General features: G+C 39.6%; 1 protein-coding gene across 3 annotated transcripts in view; it reads right to left on the bottom strand.

Moving 5' to 3' along the window:
- GGNBP2 (gametogenetin binding protein 2) overlaps positions 1-25,601 on the bottom strand; it is a 240,155-nt gene that overhangs the window by 60,252 nt on the left and 154,302 nt on the right. For all 3 annotated transcript variants that reach the window (XM_075853531.1, XM_075853530.1, XM_075853528.1), the window contains exon 10: positions 120-245. In XM_075853531.1, the coding sequence (XP_075709646.1) occupies positions 120-245 (126 nt within the window). The remainder of the gene's footprint in view (positions 1-119; positions 246-25,601) is intronic.

The raw sequence follows: 25,601 nt of genomic DNA, 5'->3' as shown, positions 1-25,601 counted from the left end.
GCACAAGAGAGAATATTTTTTTATTTAGGCAGATTGTCAACACACACACACACACACACACACACACACACACACACACACACACACACACACACACACGCAATAACATTTGCAAATACCTGCTTCATTGTGGTTGCAAATGCCTTCAGTACAGGCCACATCAGATCCTTCTCGAGAGCCACACTCACTACCCTCCATACTAGATGAATAGCCACAATCACTGCCATTAAAACGAACAGTTAAGCCTGATATTGGAAAAAAAAAAAAAAGAAAAAAAGAGAAAAAATATGAAACACCAATAAATACCTCACGGCAAATCCATGAGTTGTAGGAAATATTACAGGGTTTGAGTAAATGCTTGAAATATTTTCTCAAACTTAAAGGGTTTCTACAGGCATTTTATATTGATGGCTATCCTTCAGCTAGGCCATCAATATCAGATCGGTGGGGTTCTGACTCCTGGCACCCCTGCCGATCAGCTGATTGGAGGAGCCGTGGTATTCATTGCCACAGCCTCTTCAGTGTATACCAGGCACAGCGCCGTACACATCTGTAGTGGTTGTGCCTGGGATTGCAGCTCAGTCCATTTCACTGGAATCGGATCGGAACTGCAATCCCAGGCGAAGCTGCAATTAATGTGTACAGCGCTGTGCCTGTAAACTGGCAAAAGGCAGTGGCGACGAACTCCACGGCCCCATCACTCATGTGATGCCTGGAGTAGGCCCCCCACCAATCTGATATTTATGACCTATTCTAACGAAAGGCCATCAATATAAAATGCCCAAAGTATCACAATAACGCCTTCAGTACTGTTTTGGCCTTCAGGACTAAGCAGATTCTTAAAATCTGACATGTCACATTATGTGGTAATAACTTAGGAATGCATTTACCTATCCAAGTGATTGACATTGTTTTCTCGTGACATTGTACTTTATGTTAATGAAAAAATTTGGTCGATAAATTCTATATTTATTTGTAAAAAAAACAACCAAGATTGAGAAAATTTGCAAAAATTTGCATTTTTCTAAATTTTCATTTATCTGCTTGTAAAACACATAGTAATACCACACAAAATAGTTACTAGTTTATATTTCCCCATATGTCTACTTTATGTTTGCATCGTTTTTTTGAACATTCTTTTATTTTTCCAGGACGTTACAAGGCTTAGAACTTTAGCAGCTATTTCTCATATTTTCAAGAAAATGTCAAAAGCCTATTTTTTTCCAGGGACCAGTTCAGTTCTGAAGTGGCTTTGAGGGCTTTATATATTAGAGTCTCCATAAATCAACCTATTTTGAAAACGGCACCCCTCAAAGTTCTAAAAACAGCATTCAGAAAGTGTTTTAACCCTTTAGGCGTTTCACAGGTATTAAAGCAAACGAGGTGAAATTTACAAATCATTTTTTTTTTTTGCCAAAATTCATTTGTAATAAAAAAAAATCCTGTACACCAGAAGGTTTTACCCGAGAAATGCAACTCAATATTTATTGCCCAGATTCTGCAGTTTTTAGAAATATCCCACATGTGGCCCTAGTGTGCTAATGGACTGAAACACAGGCCTCAGAAGCAAAGGGGCACCTAGTGGATTTTGGGGCCTCCTTTTTTTAGAATATATTTTAGGCAGCATGTCAGGTTTGAAGAGGTCTTGTGGGGCCAAAACAGTAAAGACCCCCAAAAGTGACCCCATTTTGGAAACTACGCTCCTCAAGGAATTTATCTAGGGGTAAAGTAAGCATTTGGAAACCAAATTTTTTTTTTTTACAAAATTTATTTGAATTAGTATTTGAAGATGATTTGAAATTTTTACAAGGAATAAAGGAGAAAAAACACCAACATATGTAAAGCAATTTCTCCCAATTATAGCAATACCCCATATGTGGTAATAAACTGCTGTTTGGACCCACAGCAGGGCTCAGAAGGGAAGGAGCACCATTTGGATTTTGGATTTCGCTGGAATAGTTTTCAGTGCCGTGTTGCGTTTGCAAACCACTGGAGGGACCAAAACTTTGGAAACCCCCAAAAGTGACCCCATTTGGAAACTACACCCCTCAAGGAATTTTTCTAAAAGTAAAGTTAGCATTTTGACCCCACAGTTGTTTTGCTGAATTTATTGGAATTCGTTTGTAACGGAAAAATGAATTTTTTTTCCCCGAAAAAACATAGCCATTTTTAATTTTTACAAGGAATAAAGGAGAAAAAGCAGCCAAACATTTGTAAAACAACGTCTACAGATTACGGAAATACGCCATACGTGGTAATAAACTGCTGTTTGGACCCACAGCGGGGCTTAGAGTGGAAGGAGGGCTTTTGGAGCTCAAATTTAGCGGAAATTGTTTTTGGGTGCCATGTCGCAATTGCAAAGCCCGTGAGAGGCCAAAACAGTGGAAACCCACCAAAAGTGACCCCATTTGGTAAACAACACCACTTAAGGAATCTATCTAGGGGTATAGTGAGCATTTAGACCCCACAGGTCTTTTGAAGAATTTATTAGAATTAGGCCAAGAAAAAATATCAACATTTCCACTAAAATATTGAATTTTTCAATTTCACAAAGGCTGAAAGGAGGAAAAAGCACCCCAACACTTATAAAGCAATTTTTCTCGAGTATGGCAATACCCCACGTGGTCATAAATGTTTTTTCATTAGAAAGTATTTAACCCTTTCCTTACAGAACCATTTTTTGCTTTTTTGTTTTTCCCTTCCCGCTTTCCAAGAGCCATAACTTTATTTTACCGTCAATAGAGCGGTGTGAGGGCTTATTCTTTGCGGGACGAGCTGTGGTTTTTATTGGTACCATTTTTTGGTACATACAACTTTTTGAGCACATTAAATTTTTTGGTAGAGCCAAGGTGACAAAAAAAGACTGATTTTGCCGTTTGAAATGCTTTAGTTCACCGTGCGAGTTAAATAATGGTATATTGTAGTAGTTTGGACTTTTACAGATACAGTGATACCAATTTTGTGTATTTTTTTTATTACTTCAGGGAAATTTTTTTGAAAAGGGTTGTTTTTGGACTTTTAATATTTAATTTTTTTCACTGTTAATAACTATTTCGTTTTGTTTTTACACATTTTATTAGCCCCCCCTAGGGGACTTGAAACAGCAATCAGTAGATAGCTGGTACAATACACTGCAATATTAATGTATTGCAGTATATTGTAATTTTTCCAGGCTCCTGTAACAGCGCAACTGCTGTTCCTGTCCGTTAGTCCTGGGTGTCAGCTGGAATACTTTTTTTTTTTTTTACAGTCTGACATGTGTCAATTTATGTGATAATAACTTTGGAATGCTTTTATTTTCTCAAGCGATTCTGAAATTTTTTTCTCCTGACACATTGTACTTGAAGTTAGTGGTAAAATTTGGTCGATACATTTAGTGTTTATTTGTAAAAAAAAAAACAACAAAATTGAGAAAATTTGCAAAAATTAGCATTTTTCTAAATTTAAATGTATCCACTTGTAAAACAGATAGTAATACCACACAAAATAGTTCATAGTTAACATTTCCCATATGTCTACTTTATGTTGGAATTGTTTTTTCAACTTTAGCAGCAATTTCTCACATTTTCAAGAAAATGTCAAAAGGCTATTTTTTCAGGGACCAGTTCAGTTCTGAAGTGGCTTGGAAGGCCTTATAGATTATAAAACCCCTATAAATCGCCCGATTTTAAAAACTGCACCCCTCAAAGTATTCGGAAAAGCAGTTAGAAAGTTTCTTAACCCTTTTGGTATTTCAGAGGTATTAAAGCAATGTGGATGTGAACTTTTACAAACTGAATGATTTTTTTTGCAGAAAATCTGTTTTAAAAGGGCTCATGATTTTTTTTTAAATTAGTGTTTTTATTTAATAATTGTATATGTACTTTAATTTTTTGGGAAAAAAAATGGTTTTTTTAAATAATTTTTTTGAATATCCAAGTAATTCTGACTGTTTTTTCGTCACGTTGTACTTTATTTTAGTGGTAAAAGTAGACTGATACGAAGAAATGTAAGAAATTTTGTAAAAATTTAAATTTTTTTCGTTTTTAACTGCAATATGTCACATATGTACATACTGTAATTTTTTTTAATTAAATATATATTTCCATCTCTTTACTCTATTTTGGCAGCACTTTGGACCAAAAAATTATAATTTTTGAGCAATTTAGAAGACTTACAAATGTAATAATAATTTTATACATTTTGAAGTACATTGTGTTTTCCAAGCAAGGTTTTCAGAGGCTCATAGGTGTTAGAATGATGCAAAACCCCACAAGTGACCCCATTTTGAAAACTACACCCCTTAAGGTATTTATTAAGGGGTGTTGCAAGTATTTTGACCGCACAGTTTTTTGTAAGAATTCATGCAAAGAAGGCGTATAAAAATATAATTAAAATTTTTTCACAAATGTGTCATTTTTAAGACAGATTTCTTTTAAAGCGAACATGAGAATAAAGAAACATACCCCAAAATCTATCACCCTGTTTCTCCTGTTTTCAAAAATACCCCGATTGTGGCCCTAATGCGTTGCCTGGACACACAGCAGGGCCTGAAAGGAAGGGAGCAACCGGAAGCCTTCAGGACTCATATTTTGCTTGAAAATGTTGTAGGTCCCACTGTACATTTGGAGAGGCTTTGAGCTGCCAGAAGGATAGAAACTCCCCATAAACGACCCCATTTAGAAAACTAGACCCCTTAAAGAGGCTCTGTCACCAGATTTTGCAACCCCTATCTGCTATTGCAGCAGATAGGCGCTGCAATGTAGATTACAGTAACGTTTTTATTTTTAAAAAACGAGCATTTTTGGCCAAGTTATGACCATTTTTGTATTTATGCAAATGAGGCTTGCAAAAGTACAACTGGGCGTGTTTAAAAGTAAAAGTACAACTGGGCGTGTATTGTGTGCGTACATCGGGGCGTTTTTACTACTTTTACTAGCTGGGCGTTCTGACGAGAAGTATCATCCACTTCTCTTCAGAACGCCCAGCTTCTGGCAGTGCAGACACAGCCGTGTTCTCGAGAGATCACGCTGTGTCGTCACTCACAGGTCCTGCATCGTGTCAGACGAGCGAGGACACATCGGCATCAGAGGCTACATTTGATTCTGCAGCAGCATCGGCATTTGCAGGTAAGTCGGTGTAAGTCCCGGGTATCTCGATGCCATATATGTGGGCGCAAACTGCTGCTTGGGCACGCTGCAGGGCTCAGAAGGGAGCGCCATTTTGCTTTTGGAGCACAGATTTTGCTTGGTAGTAGTTCTGTTTGGGGTTTTACTGGTATTTACTGTGGGGGCATGTGTAAGCTGGGTAGAGTACATCAGGGCATAATAAGAGGGTATAATAATGGGGCAAATAAATATTTCATAGATATGTGGCCGGTGTCGCATTGATAAATGGCGCCCGATCTTATCCGCTTTTGGAACACTCTACACATCTTGCATCGCCATATTCTGAAAGCCAGAACGTTATTTTTTTCACCACCAGAGCCATGTGAGGGCTTATTTGTTGTGGGACAATCAGCAGTTTTCATTGGTACCATTTTGGGGTAGAAGCGATTTTTTTTTATCACTTTTTATTCCATTTTTTTTGCAATCCTGACAAAGTTTTTTAGTTTATTTTTTTGGTACGCATTGACATTTTTACTTTATTCTGCGAGTTGGTATGATTACGGCGATACCGTACGTATATTAGGTTTTTTCCCCTTTTTTAGCGTTTGCACAATAAAATCACTTATTTATAAAAAAAATAAAAACAAAAAAATTCTGTGTTACCACATTCGTAGTCAAAAAAGCGGTGTAAGTTTTTTTTTTGCAGGACGGATTGACGTTTTTATTGGTACTATTTTTGGGTACATGCGACTTTTTGATCACTTTTTATTCTTTATTTTGGGAAGGGTGGTGACCAAAAAAATTGCGATTCTGTCGTAGTTTTTGATTGATTTTTTTGGGGTGTTCATCGTGCGGGAAAAACAACATTATAGTTTTATAGTTGGGGTCGTTACGAACGCAGTGATACCAAATGTGTACTTTAACGTGTTCATTTTGTTCCCATAATAAAAGTCTTATTGTAGGGAAAAAATAAAATTGTGTGTTTATATACCTTATAACTCATTTTTACACTTTTTTTTTTGTTTAAAAAACATTACTTATTTTTACTTGTCCCTCTAGGGGACTACGAGACTTGCAGCTTTGATCGCTGTTAGAGTACATTACACTACACACGTAGTGTAATGTACTCTAACGGTCATTGTGACGTAACGGTCACTCTGACAGGAAGCTGAGGACCACCGGCTGGAGGCTGTTCCTCCGAGGCTTCCGTACATAGCAACCCGGAGGCCATTGTCTGGCCTCCGATTGCAACAAGCATCGGCAGCCCCCACAATCACTACGTGGGGGCTGCAGATGTGGTTCAAACCACTTAAATGCAGCGACTGCAATCCGTCGCCGCATTTAAGGGGTTAATTGATGAAAGCAGCAGCAATGGTCCGCTGACCGGCAAGACTGATGTTTCAGCTGTCTAGGACAGCTGTCAGCACGGCTTGTCACTCAGTATTTCAAACTGTCACTGTGTAAACACAGACGAAAATGATCATGGTTCGCGATCTAGCAGCCGACCATGACGTTCATTTTCGTCATAGGTCGGGAAAGGGTTAACTGGGGGCTGACATTTTTTATTTCATCTGTGTATCTCATATCTATCTATCTCTATCTATATAGAAATATCTACCTCCTATCGATCCATGTATCTCATATCGATCCATCTATGTATGTATGTATGTATCAGATGTATGTATTTTTCTATCTATCTAGCTCTCATATCTATCGCCTATCTCATATCTATCTATCGCATACCTATCGATCTGCATAACTCATACCTATCGATCTATGTATCTCAAATCTATCTCTCTCTCGCTCATATCTACCTCCTATATATCGCCTATCTATGGCTCGAATATCTATCTATTATCTATCTAGAGATATAGTATAGGGTTTTGGTATTGGGGTGTGGTGTGTTGTGTTTTTCTTTGGAGCGGCTGCATGTTTGGGGGGAGCTCCATGATGCTCCAGAATTATTACTAACTTAATATTTCTGCTGCATCTCTAGTTTCCATCCCAGTTCATTGACCTCTAGTTTTTTTGCGGTGCAAGCGGAAGACAGACGTCTGCTGTAGGGGAGTATAAGTATTTATATTTATCATATTACTAACTTTTTATTTTTTTATTTTGCAGATTCTGCTGGACCTATTGGACTACATCGTAGATTCGTTGGACTACTGCGATCTACGTTTTTTTTTCTCTTTAAAATATATAAAATGGTAAATGTTTGTTTTGTGGGGGGAGTTTTTATTTCAATAAAAATTTTCATATCTTTTTTTAATACTTTATTAGCGCCTTAGTAATGGCAGTTGTCTGTTTGACAGCATCCATTACTAAGGCGGTGCTTAGTATTAGCCAGTAAAAAGGCTAGTACTAAATACCCATTATTACCCCGGTACACGCTGCCACCAGGGGTATTGGGAAGAGCCGGGTACAATACAGTATCCGACCATCTGTTGTGGTGGTCGGGCACTGGGGCGCCGCAGGCTGGTATTATGAGGCTGGGAAGGGTCAAAAACAGTGGCTCTTCCCACCCTGGTAATGCTAGGCTGCTGTTGCTTCATTGTATCTGGCTGGTTATGAAAAATGGGGGGGACCATACGTAGTTTTAAAAAAAAAAAAAAAACAATGGATAATTGACGAAAATTACAGCGGGTTTTCATAACCAGCCAGTTACAACATTTTCATAACCAGCCAGTTACAACATAGCAGCAGGCTAGCATCATCAGGGTGGGAAGGGCCACTGTTTTCGGACATTCCCAGCCTCATAATACCAGCCTGCGGCCGCCCAGATACCCAACCCTCGCTATAGATGGTCGGGTACTGCATTATACCCGGCTCTTCACGATACCCCTGGTGGTGGTGCGTACTGGGATAAACTGCCATTTGGACACACGGCAGGGGTCACAAGAGAAGACGCACCATTTTACTTTTGGAGCTTAAAGTTTGCTGGAATGATTGTCGGGTAGTCACAAAAAAAAAAAAAAAATGGGGAATATATAACATTTTTACAAGGAGAAAAAGGAGAATAAAAAAAAAAAGGACCCCACAGTTTGAAATGCAATTTCTGCCGATTACAGCAATACCCCACATGTGGTAATAATCGGATATTTGGCCAAACAGCAGGGAAGAAGCACCATTTGGCTTTCGGAGCTCAAGTTTTGCTGGAATGGTTTTCGGGTGCCATGTCTCATTTGCAAAGCTCCTGAGGGACCAAAACAGTGGAAACCCCCAAAAAGTTACCTTATTTGGGCAACAAAAGTCCTTAAGGAATTTATCGAGGGTCATAGTGAGCATTTAGACCCCACAAGTTTTTGGTGGAATTAGACCGTGAAAATTAATATAAATTTTTTTTCCAATAAAATGTTTACATTTTTCATTTCTACAAGGGTTAAAAAGAGAAAAAGCACCCCAACACTTGTAAAGCAATCTCTCCCAAGTACAGCAATAGCCCATATGTGATCATAAACTGCTGTTTGGATACACAGCAGGGCTCAAAGGCAGGAGTGCTACTTGGCATGCAGATTTTGCTGGAATGATTTTTAGGTGCCATGTCGCATTTGCAAAACTCCTGCCGGACCAAAACGGAGGAAACCCTCAAAAATTACCTCATTTAGGAAATGACCGCCCTGAAGGAATTTATCAAGGGGTATACTGAGCATTTTGACCCCACAGGCTTTTTGCTCAATTTAGTGGAATTATGCTGGGAAATTGAAAGCTACATTTTTTTTCTGACAAAACATGGAAATTTTTACAAAGAATAAAAGAGAAAAAGAACCCCAACATTTTAAAAGCAATTCCTCAGAAGTGAAGAGCACCATGCGCATTTCAGGTCTATGTTGTTGATTTTAACAGCGTTAACCAACAATTGCAGGGCTTTCAGGTCAAATAGTAAAAGAAGTAGTGACCCCTACTTTGGAAACGACACCCCTTACGGCATTTACCATATTTCTTTGTATGTGCCATTAATATATTTATATAAATTAATCATGTCCCCCCCTTAGTCGTCTTTTTTCAAGGCTAAATAGGTATAATTATATTAATCTTTCCTCAAAACTTCGATTCTCCATGCCCCATATTAGTTTCGTTGCTCTTCTTTGTATTTTTTCTAACTCCAGGGCATCCTTTCTATGAACTGGAGCCCAGAACTGAACTGCATATTCTACATGAGGCCTTGCTAATGCTTTGTAAAGTGGTAATATTACATCCCTCTCCCACGAGTCAATGCCTCTTTTAATACAGACAATATCTTGCTGGCCTTTGAAGCAGCTGATTGACATTGAATGCTGTTATTTAATTTATGGTTTACAAGTACACCCAGATCCTTCTCAACAAGTGAATCTCCCAGTGTAGCTCCCCCTAGGACATATGATGCATGCAGGTTGTTGGTACCCAGATGCATAACTTTACATTTATCTACATTAACCCCTTCCCGACATGCGCCGTACATGTACGGCGCAGTGATTGTGCGGGCTCAGAAGCAGAGACGGCACCATCACCGAGGGGTGACAGCTGTATTATACAGCTGGCACGCTCCTGAAACTGCCAGGACCGGAGCTATTCTCCGATCCGGCAGATTAACCCCTCAGATGCTGCACTCAATAGAGCGCAACATCTGATAGGTTTTCACCCTACCGGCAACCCAGTTATGCAATCGCTGGGTTGCTGTGCCAATCGGACGCCAGAAAATGCCGTCCGAGTCTGCCTTGTACGGGAGCCGATGAGGACCCGCCTGCGGCGAGTCCTCATAAGCTTGCTGTCAGTGAATAACTGACAGCGCTAATACACTGCACTTCGTATGTAGTGCAGTGTATTAGAGTAGCGATCGGGGCATCAGGCCCTAGTGTCCCCTAGTGGGACAAGTCAGAAAAGTAAAAAAAAGTTAATAAAAATGTGGTAAAACAATAAAAACACACACATTTCAAATAAAAATAAAGCTAAACTGACTTTTTTCCCATAGTAAGTCTTTTATTATGGGAAAAACCGTAAAAATTAAAAAAACTATACATAATTGGTATCGCCGCGTACGTAACGACCCAAACTACAAAACAATTATGTAATTTATCCCGCACGGTGAACGGCGTAAAAAAAAAAAATGAAAAACAACGCCAGAATCTTTGTTTTTAGGTCACATCTCCTTCCAAAAAAAATGCTATAAAAAGTGATCAAAAAGTCACATTTACTCCAAAATAGTACTAATAAAAACGACAATCCGTCCCGCAAAACATAATCCCCGACACCGCTTTGTGCACGCAAAAATAAAAAAGTTATGGGTCTTAGAATATGGCGACACAGAAAACAAATGATTTTATAAATAAAGTGATTTTATTGTGCAAAAGCCGCAATACATAAAAAAAACTCTATAAATTTGGTATCGCCGTAATCGTATCGACCCGCAGAATAAAGCGAACATGTAATTTGGGGCGCACTGTGGATGCCGATAAAAAAAACCAATAAAAAACGATTCCAGAATTGCTTGTTTTTGGTAATTTCCTTTACCAAAAAATGAAATAAAAAGTGATCAAAAAGTCGTATGTGTTCTAAAATGGTACCAATAAAATCTACAGCCCGTCTTGCAAAAAACAAGCCCGCACACCACTCAATCAACTGAAAAACAAAAAAGTTACGGCACTAGTAATGCGGTGATGAAAAAACATCTCAATGCGCAGGCCAGAGGGGAACATTCCTTCAGTTTCAGGGCCCTAGTATTTAGGAACTAGGAAAGGGAAGGGACATAGCATATCCGCTGGAAGCGAGGGCGCCCGTATTATACCAGCGCAAAACTTTCCCAGCAATATTTCCCAAACTACGAAGGAGAAAAAGTCCCCAAAAGGTGCAGAGCGTTACAGAAGGGGGATAAGAAAGAAAACCGTTTATCAGTGTGACACCGGCCTGCGCATAACGGATTGCTTCACATCGTAACACGCATCTATGGATAATTTTATTATTTACCCCATTATTATACCCTCTTATTATGCCCTGATGTACTCCGCACAGATTATATATACCCCTGATATACTCCGCACAGATTACATATGCCACCACATTATAAACGGAAATACCAGCAAAACTCAAACAAAACTACCAAGCAAAATCCATGCTCAAAATGGCGGTCTATTCCTTCTTAGCCCTACAGCGTGCCCAAACAGCAATTTATGGCCACAAGTAAGGCATTACCATACCCGGGAGAACCCGCTTAACAATTTATGGGGTAAGATTCTCTAGGGGCACAACATCTTGTGCGGTGAATGGGCAGATCAGTGGAAAAATTGCAATTTTCACTTTGCACCATCCACTGCATATTCATTTCTGAAAAACACCTGTTGAGTCTAAATTCTCACTACACCCCTTGATAAATGCCTTTAGGGGTGTAGTTTCTAAAACGGGGTCACTTTTGTTTGGTACATCAGGGCTTTTGCAAATGCAACATGGCGTCCGCAAACCATTCTAGAAAAATCTACGCTCCAAAAGATAAATACCGCTCCTTTTCTTCTGAATGCTCCCATATACGTAAACAGCCTATTATAACCACATATGGGGTGTTACCGTACTCGGGAGAAATTTCTTTACAAATGTTGGGGTGCTTTTACTCCTCTATTCCTTGTAAAAATGAAAAATGTTGATCTAAAACTACATTTTGTTGGAAAAAAAAATTATTTTTCATTTTCATAGCTTAATTCTATTTAATTCAGCAAAAAACCTTTGGGATCAAAATTTTCACTATACCCCTAGATGATTCCTCAGGGGGTGCAGTTTTCCAAATGGAGTAAATTTTGGGGTGTTTCCACTGTACTAGTACTACAGGGGCTCAGCAAATGTGACATGGCGCCCAGACACTATCCAAAATCCAAATGGTGCTAGTTCCATTCTGAGCCATACCGTGTGTCCAAACAGCCGCTTATGACCACATGTGGGGTATTGTTTTACTCGGGAGAAGTTGCTTTACTAATGTTATGGTGCTTTTTCTCCTTCAGTCCTTGTGGAAATGAAAAAAAAATACCTAAACCTACATTTTATTTGAAAAAATGTAGACTTTCATTTTTACGGCCTACTTCCAACAAGTTCTGTAAAACACCTGTGGGGTCAAACTGCTCACTGTACTCCTAGATAATTTCCTCATGGGGTGTAGTTTCCAAAATGGGGTCACTTGTTGGGGGTTTCCACTGTTTTGTCCCCTCAGAAGCTTTGCAAATGCGACATGGCCTCCGCAAACCATTCCTGCTAAATTTGAGCTCCAAGAGCCAAATGGCGCTCTTTCCCTTCTAAGCCCTGCCGTGTGTCCAAACAACCGTTTATTACCACATGTGGGGTATTGTTTTACTCGGGAGAAATTTCTTTACAAATTTTATGGTGCTTTTTCTCCTTTAGTCCTTGTGGAAATGAAAAAAAATTAGCTAAACCTACATTTTATTGAAAAAATGTAGATTTTCATTTTCATGCCCTAGTTCCAAAAATGTTTGCAAAAAAACTGTCTGGTCAAAATGCTTGCTACACCCCTAGATAAATTCCTCGAGGGGTATAGTTTCCAAAATGGGGTCACTTTTGGGGGGTTTCCACTGTTTTAGTTCCACAAGACCTGTTCAAAGCTGACATGGTGCCTAAAATATATTCTAATAAAAAGGAGACCCAAAATCCACCAGGTGCTCCTTTGCTTCTGAGGCCGGTGCTTCAGTCCAGTAGCACACTAGAGCCACATGTGGGATATTTCCTAAAACTGCAGAACCTGGGCAATGAGTTGCATTTCTTGGGTAAAACATTCTGTGGTACAAAAAAAATGGATTCAAAATGAATTTCTGGAAAAAAATAATGAACTTTGTAAATTTCACCTCTACTTTGCCTTAATTCCTGCGCAATGTCTAAAGGGTTAAGAAACTTTCTAAATGCCGTTTTGAATACTTTGAGGGGTGCAGTTTTTAAAATGGGGTGACTTATTGGGGTTTTCTAATATCTAAGGACCTCAAAGCCACTTCACAACTGAACTGGCCCCTGTAAAAATAGCATTTTGAAATTTTCTTGAAAATGTGAGAAATTGCTACTAAAGTTCTAAGCCTTGTAACGTCCTGGAAAAAGAAAATGTTCAAAAAACGATGGCAATCTAAAGTAGACATATGGGGGATGTTAGTTAGCAACATTTTTGTGTGGTATAACTGCCTGTCTTACAAGCAGATACATTTAAATTGAGAAAAATGCTAATTTTTGCAATTTTTCGCTAAATTTTGGTGTTTTTCACAATTAAATACTGAATGTATCGGGCAAATTTTGCCAGTAACATAAAGTCCAATGTGTCACGAGAAAACAATCTCAGAATCACTTGGATAGGTAAAAGCATTCCGGAGTTATTACCACATAAAGTGAAACATGTCAGATTTGAAAAATGAGGCTCTGTCAGGAAGGTCAAAAGCTGCCAAAGAGGGAAGGGGTTAAACTTCATTTGCCAACTGGATGCCCAAACACTTAGTTTAAATCCGCTTGCAATTCACGAACATCTTCCATAGACTGAACTATATTACATAGCTTGGTGTCATCTGCAAAAATAGAAATAGCGCTATTAATCCCATCCTATATATATCATTAATAAATAAGTTGAATATAGTGGTCCCAGCACTGAACTCTGGGGTACACCACTTATAACCGGGGACCATTCAGAGTAGGAATCATGGACCACAACTCTGGATACGGTCCTTGAGCCAATTCTCAATCCAATTACAAACTATAGTATCTAAACCTATAGTCCTTAATTTACCCATTAGACGTCTATGAGGGACAGTGTCAAATGCCTTTGCAAAGTCCAAAAACACTATATCCACAGCAGCCCCTCTGTCTAGGCTTCTGCTCACCTCTTCATAAAAACAGATCAGGTTAGTTTGACAACTTCTGTCCTTCGTAAAACCGTGCTGGCTGTCACTTATAATACAATTTTTTTGTCACATAACTGTATATAGTCCCTCAAACATTTTCCCCACGATGGATGTTAAGCTTACTGGTCTATAATTACCCGGGGAAGACCTAGAGCCCTTTTTGAAAATAGGCACATTTGCCCTGCGCCAGTTCCTTGGCACTATACCAGTCACTGGAGAATCTCTGAATATTATGAAAAGGGGGACAGAAATAACTGAAATAAGCTCTTTAAGAACTCTAGTGTGTAACCCATCTGGTCCCGGGGCCTTGTGCACATTTATTTTATTTAATTTAGCTTGGACCATATCTACATTCATCCAATTCAGTATATCAACTGATATATTAACAGCACTGGCACCGCACCGGCTAGATCAGCCACTCTTTCTTCTGTTGTATATACAGAGCTAAATAACCCATTTAGTAACTCTGCCTTCTCTTGATCCCCTGTGACCAACTCCCCATTACCACTATCTAGGGGTCCTACATGTTCAGACCTTGGCTTTTTTGCATTTATATACTTCAAGAATTTTTGGGGATTTGTTTTACTATCCTTGGCCACCTGCCTTTCATTTTGTATTTTTGCTAATTTTATTACATTGTTACAGATTTTATTACGCGCTTTATAATTTAAAAAGGTTACAAATGTACCCTCAGATTTGTATTTTTTGAATGGCTTTTTTTTTCTCATGTATTGCCCTTTTCACAGAAGGTGTAAGCCATGTGGGATTTAATTTTGGTCATTACCTATAGGAATAAATTTTGCACTATAATTACCCAAAGTAGATTTGAAAATCTCCCATTTGTACCATTATGGTACAAATGATAAATGGGAGATTCCATATATGTGGACATAAAGTGCTGGGCACGATGTAGGTTACAGAAGGAAGGGAGCGCCTCTTGGCTTTTGGAGCGCAGATTTAGCTCGGCAGTTCTGTTTGTAAACTGAAATACCAGTAAAAACCAATGCGGGGGCATATGTAATCTGTGCAAAGTACATATAATATAATAATGGGGTAAATAAACAATCTGCAGATGTGTGGCATGTCGCACTGATAAATTGTGCCCGATCTTATCTGTTTTTGGAACTATCACATTTGTGTTGTCATATTCTTCGAGCCAGAACGTTATTTTTTTCTCTAAGGCTTTGTTCACATTTGCGCTAGGGTTATCTGAGCTTTCCGTCGGAACGGGACCCTGACTGACACAAACGGATACCAAAAGGTTTCCGTTTCCATCACCATTGATTTCAATGGTGAAGGATCCGGTGCCAATGGTTTCAGTTTGTCTCAGTTGTGCAGGGGTTCCGTCGACTATGCTATGGTTTCCGTCAAAATGACGGAACCCCTGCACAACTGAGACAAATGGATAAGTCACCATTGAAATCAATGGTGATGGAAACGGAAACCTTTGGTTTCAGTTTGCGTCAGGATCCCGTTCCGACGGAAAGCTCCGGCTTGTTTTTTGCGGGAACGGTTGTAGTTTCTATTGGAGTACATGCGACTTTTAGATCACTTTTTATTCCATATTTTGGGAGGGGTAGTGATAAAAAACAAATAGCAATTCTGGCATTTTTTGCGGTGTTCACCGTGCAGGAAAAGTAACATTTTAGTTTTATAGATTGGGTCGTTACAGGCACGGCGATACCAAATGTGTACTGTTAGGCCTATAGTTGCCATAGTAACGATAGGAATCCTCACGATCACATCCTGTTGATGCCAATTGCTACAAACCACTAAGATGCCGCGATTACTTGATTGCGGCATCTAAGGAGTTAATGGCAAGGATATGAGATAGCTCCGTGCCCAGCATGGTGTCAGCTGTAACATACAGATGACACCCACGGCTCATGTCACAGGCTCAAATCTTGAGCCTTCCTCCTTATGCGGCCGGAAGCCTTTTAGGTTGCGCAGGCTTCCGTACTTGGCAGACAGGAGGACATTTTTAGCCAGAGCAGTCATCGGAAGCCCGCAATTGCATTATGGGGTTCCGATCTGCTAGGAAAACATGGATGTAGCCCTCGCTTTTGAGAGGTTATCGTTTAGGGGTTAAATCGGCCGGTTCGTAGGCTAGCTCCGGTCCTGGCCATGCAGCAGGTTGTCAGCTGTAACATACACCTGACACCCGCTGGCGATACTGCGGGCTCCGCTTATGATCCCGTATCAGCAACACAACGTACCAGTACGTTGTATTGCGTTAAGTCTTTATCGACAATGTACTAGTACGTTGGATGTCGTTACGGGGTTAAGTACCCCCCAAAACACACTTTCCACAAATACAGTAAGTTCTCTATTAACCCCTTCCCGCTGTGGCAACTTTTCACCTTCCTCATAGAGCCTTTTTTTTTCAAATCTGACGTGTTACTTTATGTGGTAATAACTTTGGAATGCCTTTACCGATCGATGCGATTCTGAGATTGTTGTCTGGTGACATATTGGACTTTAGGTTAGTGAAAAAATTGTCGATAAATTCAATATTTATTTGTTAGAAACACCAAAGTTTTAGAAAATTTAAATTTTTCTAAATTTAAATGTATTTGATTGTAAAACCGATAGTAATACCACACAAAATAGTTACAAATTAACATTTCCCATGTCTACTTTATGTGTGCATCGTTTTTGAAACGTCCTTTTATTTTTCTAGGACGTTACAAGGCTTAGAACATTAGCAGCAATTTCTCATATTTTCAAGAAAATGTCAAAAGGCTATTTTTTTCACGGACCAAATCAGTTCTGAAGTGGTTTTGAGGGCCTTCTATATTAGAAATCCCACATAAATCACCCCATTTTAAAAACTGCACCGCTCAAAGTATTCAAAACAGCAATTAGAAAGTTTAACACTTTAGACGTTTAACAGGAATTAAAGCATAGTAAAAGGTGAAATTTACAAACTTCACTTTTTTTTTTTTGCAGAGTCATTTTTAATAAAAAATAATTCTGTAACAGAAAGTTTTACAAGAGAAACAACTCAATATTTATTGCCCAGATTCTGCAGTCTTTAGAAATATCCCATATGTGGGCCTAGTGTGGTAATGGACTGAAGCACAGGCCTCAGAAGCAAATGAGCACCTAGTGGATTTTGGGGCCTTATTATTAGATTATATTTTAGGCACCATGTCAGGTCTGAAATAGTCTTGTGATGCCACAACAAAGGAAACACCCCAAAAGAGACACCATTTTGGAAATTACACCCACAAGGAATTCATCTAGGGGTGTAGTGAGCATTTTGACCCCACAGGTGCTTCTTAGTTTTTATTAGAATTGGGCAGTGAAAAGAAAAAAATATATTTGGTAAATATATTTTCAGTAAGACGTCGCTTTAGTTCCTAACTTTTCATTTTTCTCAACAAAAGAGAAAAAGCACCCCAACATTTGTAAAGCAAATTCGCCCAAGTACGGCAATACCCCATATGTGGTCATAAACTGCGGTTAGGGTACACAATAGGGCTCAGAAGGGAAGGAGCGCCATTTGGCTTTTGTAGTGCAGATTTTGAATTGGTTTCTGGGCGCTATTTCGCATTTGCAAAGACCCTATGGGACCAAAACAGTGGAAAACACCCAGAAGTCACCCCTTTTTGGAAATGACACCCCTCAAGGTATTAACCTAGGAGGGTAGTGAGCATGTTAACCACGCAGGTGTTTTCCAGAAATTTGTGTGCCCTCGATGTTGCAGAGTGAAAATGGAAACTTTTCAGTAGATCTGCCAATATGTTGTGCCCAGCTTGTGCCACCATGAAAAAGACAATTCTCTAAGTATTATGCTGTGTTTCCCGGTTTTAGAAACACCCTACATGTGGCCCTAATCTTTTGCCTGGACAATGCACAGGAGTGAGAGAGTATTATGCGAAATTACAAAGTATTGGTTCACAATTGCAGAGGCTCGGATGTAAAATATTATAAGAAACCCCTGAGAAGGGACCCCATTTTTGTCAATACACCCCTCAAGGCATTTATTAAGGGGCATAGCGAGAATTTTCACCCCACGTCTTTTCCATAAATGATTGCTCTGCGGATGGTGCAAAGTAAAAATATAAATTTTTCCCTAGATATGCCATTTCGGTGGCAAATATGTCATGCCCAGCTTGTGCCACTTGAGGAATACACCCCAAAAATTGTTAAAAGGGTTCTCCCTGGTCTGGTGATGGCATATGTGGAAATAAACTGCTGTTTGGGCATGCTGTGGGGTTCAGAAGGGAGGGAGCGCCATTTTTTCTTTTGTAGCGTGGATTTTGCTTGGTAGTACTTTTGTTTGGAGTTTTTTCTGGTATTTCAGTTTATAACATGGGGGCATATGTAAGCTGGGCAGAGTACATCAGGGGCATAGTGAGGTGGTACAAGTCTATGGATTATTTTACTCCATTATTATGTTAGTCTGTGAAGCAATCCTTTCTGCACAGGCCAGTGTCGCACTGATAAACCGTGTCCTCTCTTACCCCCCTTTTGGTACACACTCTACACCTTTGCAGTTTGGGGAATTTTTCTGGTAAAGTGTTGTCCTGGTATAATACGGCCACCCTCGCTTCCAGCAAATATGTTGGAGTCCTCCCCTTCTTCATTCCCTAAATTTAGAGCCTTGATAAATCGCCTCTTGAAACAGAAGAAATGTTCCCCTCGGGTCTGCACAACTGCATATTTTTCTTTCCTGACTTATTGGAGCATTAACTTATTTTATTTTTTCGTAGACGTAGTGATATGAGTTTTTTTGCGGGACGAGCTGTAGTTATTATTGGTACTATTTTGGAGTACACGTGAATGATCATTTTTTTATCCTTGTTTTGGGAAGCATGGTGACCAAAAATCAGCAACTCTGGCATCTTTTTTTTTAAATATATTGTTCACCACGCATCATAAATTATATGTTAACTTTATTCCGCGGGTCAGTACAATTCCGGTTATATTAAATTTATAGCACTTTGTTTTACAACTTTTTGGACAATAAAATTACCTTTGTAAAAAGAATGTATTTTTTCTGTCGCCATGTTGTAAGAGACATAACGTTTTAATTTTTTCATCTACGGAGCTGCTTGAGGGCTTGTGTTTTGCGAGACGCGCTATAGTTTTTAATGGGTACCATTTTTGGATTCACACCACTTTTTGATCACTTTTTATTTTAGAAAGATAAAAGGGACCAAAAAAATAAAAAAGCAATTTTGGCAATATTTTTAGGTGTTTTATCTACAGCGTTCACTACGCGGGATAAATAAAATATTTTTATAGGTCAGGTCATTACAGACGAGGCGATGCTAAATATGTATGATCTATTTTTTTTAAATAATAAATGACTTGATAAACGGAAAAAGGGCGATTGTCTTTTATGTTGTTACTTGAAACTTTTTTTTTTTTTTACACTTTTTTTAGTCCCACTAGGGGACTTGAAGGTCCAAATGTTTGATTGCTGTTCTAATACATTGCACTTCCCATGTACTGCAATGTATTAGAACTGTTAGTTGTTCACTGACAGCAAGCCGATCAGGCTCCGCCTTTGGTCGGGGCCTAATCGGCTTCCATAATTGCATACCAGGAGGCCATTGTTAGGCATATCCAATAAAGCAAGCCTAAATATACCTTTTTTTTAAATTCTAAAATATTTATTTAACCCCTTCCCGACATTTGACGTATACATACGTCAATAGGCGGGTAGGGGGAAGTATGGAGCGGGCTCAGCCTGCTCAATACAATGCGGGTGTCAGCTGTATGTTACAGCGGACACGTCACATTAACTAGCTGGGTCCCACTCGAGCGCGATCAAGCTAGTTTAACCCATTAAATGCGGTGGTCAATAGCGCCCGCGGCATTTAAATAGTTAGAAAGAGGGGGGCGACCCGCTCTAGCAACTGATCACGCCAACCGCAATTCAATAGCAGGGTGGGGATGTTTGTTATGGCAGCCTGGGGGCCTAATAAAGGCCCCAAGGTCTGCCATCTTTGTGCGTACAATAAAATAATTAAAATATATATTAAAAAGGAAAAAAAAAAACAACCTGTTTTTATTTCCCCCCCTAAAGCATTGTAAAAAAATAAACAAACATAATTGGCATCGCTGCATCTGTAATAGTCTGAACTAAGAATATATCATTATTTGACCCGCATGGTGCACGCTGTAAAAAAAAAAACAAAAAAAAAAAAAAAAACACATTTCAACGTCAGAATCGCTATTTTTTGGTCACCTCATCTCCCACAAAAAATTTAATACAAAAAGTGATCAAAACCTTGCATGTACCCCCAAAAGGTAGCATTAAAAAATTACATCAAGCAAAGAATAAGCCCTCATACCACTTAACGGACGGAAAAAAAAAAAAGTTACGGCTCTCAGAGTTGACACAATATTAATTTTTCAGTTTTTCCCTTCTAAAAGTAGTAAAATATAGAAAAAAATAAAAAATACTATAAAATATGGTATTGCCGCAAATTGTATTTACCCACAGAAACAAAGTTAACATCTTTTAATTGCACAGTGAATTCCGTAATTACGAAGCGCAAAAAACAATGGAGGAATCACTTTTTTTCATTTTCTACCCCACAAATAATTTTTTCCCTAAAATAATTTATATGGTACAATAAATGGAACTACAAAAAAAACTACAACTCGCCCCGCAAGAACCAAGCCCTCATAGGACTATATAGACGGAAATATTAAAGAGAGTTATGGCTTTCGGAATGTAGGGAGGAGAAAATGAAATGTTGAAAAATTGCTGCGGCGGGAAGGGGTTAATTATACAGAAACTATGCAATTATTAAAAACAGTTCAACAATTTAGATATTTGTGTAACATTAGTAATGAAGAGGCACAAAACATTAAAATTTCTTTGAAATCTAAGACCGCACTCTTGGGTAGACTACATTTGCGGTCTTGTACTTTGATGCATGTATGTAAAGGTTTCTGCCTGAGCCAACTCTCGAGCTGGCAACAAACAGTTGTCTGTGAGAGAGACATGGTTCTTCCAAGTTGACACAATCAATTTTCGTGGACTGGTCTTGTGCCTTGCTAATGGTCATCTCAAAACAAAACTCGGACAAGAAACTGTAGTCTCTTAAAATGAAAGTCATCGTGGATTAGAGGCATCCGATGAATAAAGACATCTTCATTCCGAGAACCCGCCAGTGAGTTGTAGCCTCAATCACATAAGGAATGCATTGTTTAACACAGAGTTGGGTTCCATTGCAAAGTCGCAGTGCATCATCTAAATTTCTTGACCGTATTATCGGAGCTCGAACGTTCAGTTCAAAGCGATGTGGCAGCATTCCAGTAGATTCCAAGGAATTCCAACACAACAGGGTATTCTACGCTATCCTCAAACATTGATAGTGGTGTCAACAGCAGTATGTGAAAATTTGTCCTGGTATCGCTCTCAAAATTGAGCATTGATCTCATTCACTGTATAGTTCCTGCGAGCCTCGTTCGTAAAGCCAAGGATAGTAAACGTCCCTCCCTCTTGCAAATATCTGAGCAACGCCTGATGCGTTGTTCTTTAAAGGGGTTGTCCCAGATTTAATACTATGTTAATGCTTGTAATTTATAAATGTAAATACATTTGTAACATACTTACATTTTCCAAAATGGCCCAGTTTCCAGATCCTGCCGTGGGGTACTTGACGGGTGATGTCACACTCTGCACTGGCTCTGGCCTCTTTGTTGATCTTGAATTAATTTGCGGGTATACGACATCACTTGTGACGTGGTGTATATCGGCTTGTTCGGTTGTAACGCGCATGAGCGGCCCCTGCTGTTATCGCGAGAACAGCAGTGACAGCGCATGCGCGTTACGGGATGTAAAGCAGAACAAGCAGATACACACCACGTCACAAGTGACTTTTTGAATACCCGGCAAACAATTCAAGATTAACAAAGCGGCCAGAGCCAGTGCAGAGAGTCACGTCACCAGTCAATTACCCCACAGCAGGATCTGGAAACGGGGCCACTTTGGAAATTGTAAGTATATTACAAATGTATTTAAATTTGAAAATTACAAGCAGTAACACAAAGTTATTAATTCTCGGACAACCCCTTTAAGTCAGCAAATGATGAAACCGCTTGGCAGAATTTCACAGGAAAAGACACTTTTCCACAGGCATCATTGACTTTGCTGCTTCTGAGCTGTAGAAGCATCTGTGACTTCTGGCAATGATACTGCATGATAATTTTCAGTGTACGCAGGTTTATACGGAGTGTGAGCTTCTTAACAAGACGCCAAAGTAGGGAAGCTTTCAGTCAAACATTCAGCTCATCAGCTACCGTACCTCTTTGCAATATCTGCAACGTCTGCCTAAAGTCCCCAGCCAGTAATACTCCTCCCATCGGTCTCCGATATTGCCCAAAGTCTTGTAAGTGTTTTGTTGACCTTCTAAACCATGCTTGTGCGCCATGGTGCATTCATCCCACACAATAAATTTGCACAGTCTGAGAACACCGCCCATGGCGGATTCTGAATTCAAATTGCTAACAGGTGCTTCCCCCCTCGTCAGATCAAGGGCAACTTGAAAGTCGAATAGGCAGTACTGCCACCATTCAGTAGTCGCAGCTATGAAAGATGAAGCAGTTGCATGAGCACCATGCCAAGAAGCAGATTAACCCCTTAATGACCAGGCCATTTTGCACATTAATGACCAAGGATTATTTTTTGTTTTTTCAGTCGCATTCTAAGAGTCGTAACTTTTTTTTTATTCCGTCGACATAGCCGTATAAGGGCTTGTTTTTTGCGGGACGAGTTGTATTTTGTAATTATACAATTTTTAGATGCTTATAATATATTAACTTTTATTAACTTTATTTTAGGAGAGAATTGAAAATAAGCAGCTATTCCAGCATTAATTTTCACATTATAAATTTACACCGTTTACTATGCAGCGTAAATAACATGTTAACTTTATTCTATGGGTCGGCACGATTACGGGGATACCAAATATGTAAAGGTTTTATATGTTTTCACAATAAAAAGCCTTTTAGAAAAAAAAATCTTGTATTTGCATCGCCGCATTCCAAGAGCCGTCATTTTTTTATTTTTCCGTCGATGTGGCCTTGATTTTTGCGGGCCAATGTGTAGTTTTCATTAGTACTATTTTGGGGTACATAGAACTTATAGATTAACCTTTATTTTATTTTTTATGGGGGGGGGGAAACGGGAGGAGAGAGAATTTTGCTGCAGTTTTTTTTGGGATGCTGTTCATCCGGCGGTTTAATTAATGTGTTCATTTTATTGGTCAAGTTGTTCCAATCGTGGGGATACCATATATGTGTATGTGTTATTGGTTTTGACACTTTTACTAAATAAAACCATTTTTTGGACAAAAAAAGTTTTATTTGATGGCCTAACAGGCAGATGCTGAAGGCAGACCCACAATTTCTTTGCGGTGGCGCTGATGGGGTGACAGAGGGAGCTCCCTCTCTCTGTCAAACACATTAGATGTCGCTGTCACTATTGACAGCGGGATTTAATGGATTAAACTGCAGGAATCGGAGCGCGCTTTGATTCCGGTAGTTGCAGCAGGAGCCAGGATGTGTATAACAGCAGTGCTCCTGCCGCTGATCGCGTGGGTACAGTGTCAGTACTCGCACCGTCACAGGACAGATATCTCCTTCCTCCTGCGCGAACTAGCAGCTGCAGAGGACGGATATATCCGTCCTTCGGCGTTAAGGGGTTAAATGAGAATCGTTTTTCTTGTTCTTTCAGGAGCATCGAGGAAATAGATGCCTCCTTTGTTGCTTTGAATATCTTGAAGAATTGTTTCATAAACTTTTTGTTCTGGTACATCAAGATTCGGCTCATATACAGCAACATATTGTCTCAGTTGGGTGAGATCATAAGTTGTGTCTTTACTAAACACATGGCTCACTTGTTGATGACCAAGTCGTTGTGGCCATTGCAAATCAACTTTGACAAACGTAAACCGGTCATTTGCAGGACTTTGTCTTCCAAAAAAAATCCAGTGCCTGATTCTCCATTTGAGGAGTCAACTGCAGCGAGTTACCACTTACTTGAAAAATGCAGGACATCTTCAGCCATTTCTTGTTTGCATCTTTCCCAGAGCTCCTGAGGTTTGGAAGGGTGGCAGCATGTGAGAATGACCGCAAACAGCTCACTGCCTGCTGAAGGCAATCATGCCAATGTTGGTCATTCTCGAACAAGCCAAGTCTCAAACATGCTTCTTTGTATGAACGAGAAGGAGTATCGTTAACCGTCAAGAGTGCTTTAAAGGATGTTGGACCTCAAACAACATGAAGCAGAATACAAAGATAAAAGTACTCTTCAAAGTTAGGATTAACAGTGTAGACAGTAGAAATAGCATCTTCGCCTGGAACGTGTGTGCCTTGTTTGGGAGATTGCCACGTCTTTGCAGTAGTCCACGTGTAATAAGTCGGACCTCGACAGCGCAGCATACTTGCAAATTCATCTGAATGTTGTTGTGTCAGGGATCATTACCATGTATATTGTTTGCAAAAACATTATTACTTTATATAAACTAAAAATCAGTATATTACACAAAGATTTGTAAATGAAACAAGATGGCGTCTGTATGAGAAACAAGCCTATGGAGAAACCGCCCCTGGAATGCAAGAGGAGTGTACAGAAGAACTCACAGCTGAGGAGCCAATGGGGCTTAAGAACGTCGCACATCTCTAGGCAGGGAACTTGTGTTTCTTTCTTTTGTTCAATAAAAAAGTTCAGTTCACTTCCTACTCGACGGAGGCAGGATCTATACCAACTTGTCTCGTGGTATATTTTCTACATGCATGCATGCTCTCAGTTTTCAATTTACAGAAGTGGTTATTCGGTGTGAGATAACAGGGAAAAAAGGACGTTTTACCCTGACATTTTGGCGCCCAACGTGGGGCCACACTTGAGTGGATTTCGGAATCCGGACAACCGACAATCACAGGGTGAAACAGACGACCCAGGACTGCCCACTGAAGGAGCCTGATCACCTCCACAATCACACGATAAGTCAGTTGATTTTATAAATCTTCGACTTATCTGTGTTAGTGGACGGTCTTGTGGGAATCTGTAGAACCCTGGTCGACTGGCTTGATTATCTCAGGCGACAGAGGCGACATCCCCGCTGTGTGGTCATGAACCCGTAAGAAATTAGTCGCGCCCAACTAACCATCCTCTGGGTAATTAGGGACTAGATAGGAAATATAACCTGTTTTAAACAGGGGCACGATAAGTCGTGAGTAATTTTCCAGCAAGACTACCTGTGAGTTGCAGACTGGGGGATTGTTATATTCCAGCGAGATTTAATAAAATTGCAGACTGGAAGATAATATTTCGGCGAGAGCTAGAGCGAGTTGCAGACTGCGAAATTGTAATATTTCCGGCTAGACCTAGAGAGCTGTAGACCGAAAATTGTTATAGAAATTACGTGTATAATATAGAATGTTAAAATGGATGGTTTACGGTCCATATTCAAATCATCAGGATCACCCGTAGCCGGACGATCCTATTCGTATGATTTGGTGAAGCGAATGGAAGTTAGGAATAAGAAAGGTTTTGTATGTTATATGTAAAAGAAAACACAGGACCAGCCGCCGCCCTGTAATGGCGTCCGTACCTCATGTTGAACGTGTCCTCATTGTGGGCAGCAAAACCCCCTCACAGCTGAGCACTGTGCTTCCTGTGGGAGAGGCTGCCCCCCAC

Source organism: Rhinoderma darwinii, chromosome 2 (genome assembly GCF_050947455.1).
Source record: "Rhinoderma darwinii isolate aRhiDar2 chromosome 2, aRhiDar2.hap1, whole genome shotgun sequence".
NCBI classification, from domain to species: Eukaryota; Metazoa; Chordata; class Amphibia; order Anura; family Rhinodermatidae; genus Rhinoderma; species Rhinoderma darwinii.
Note: the sequence above shows the minus strand (reverse complement) of the source record. Positions and strands in the feature narration are given on the sequence as shown.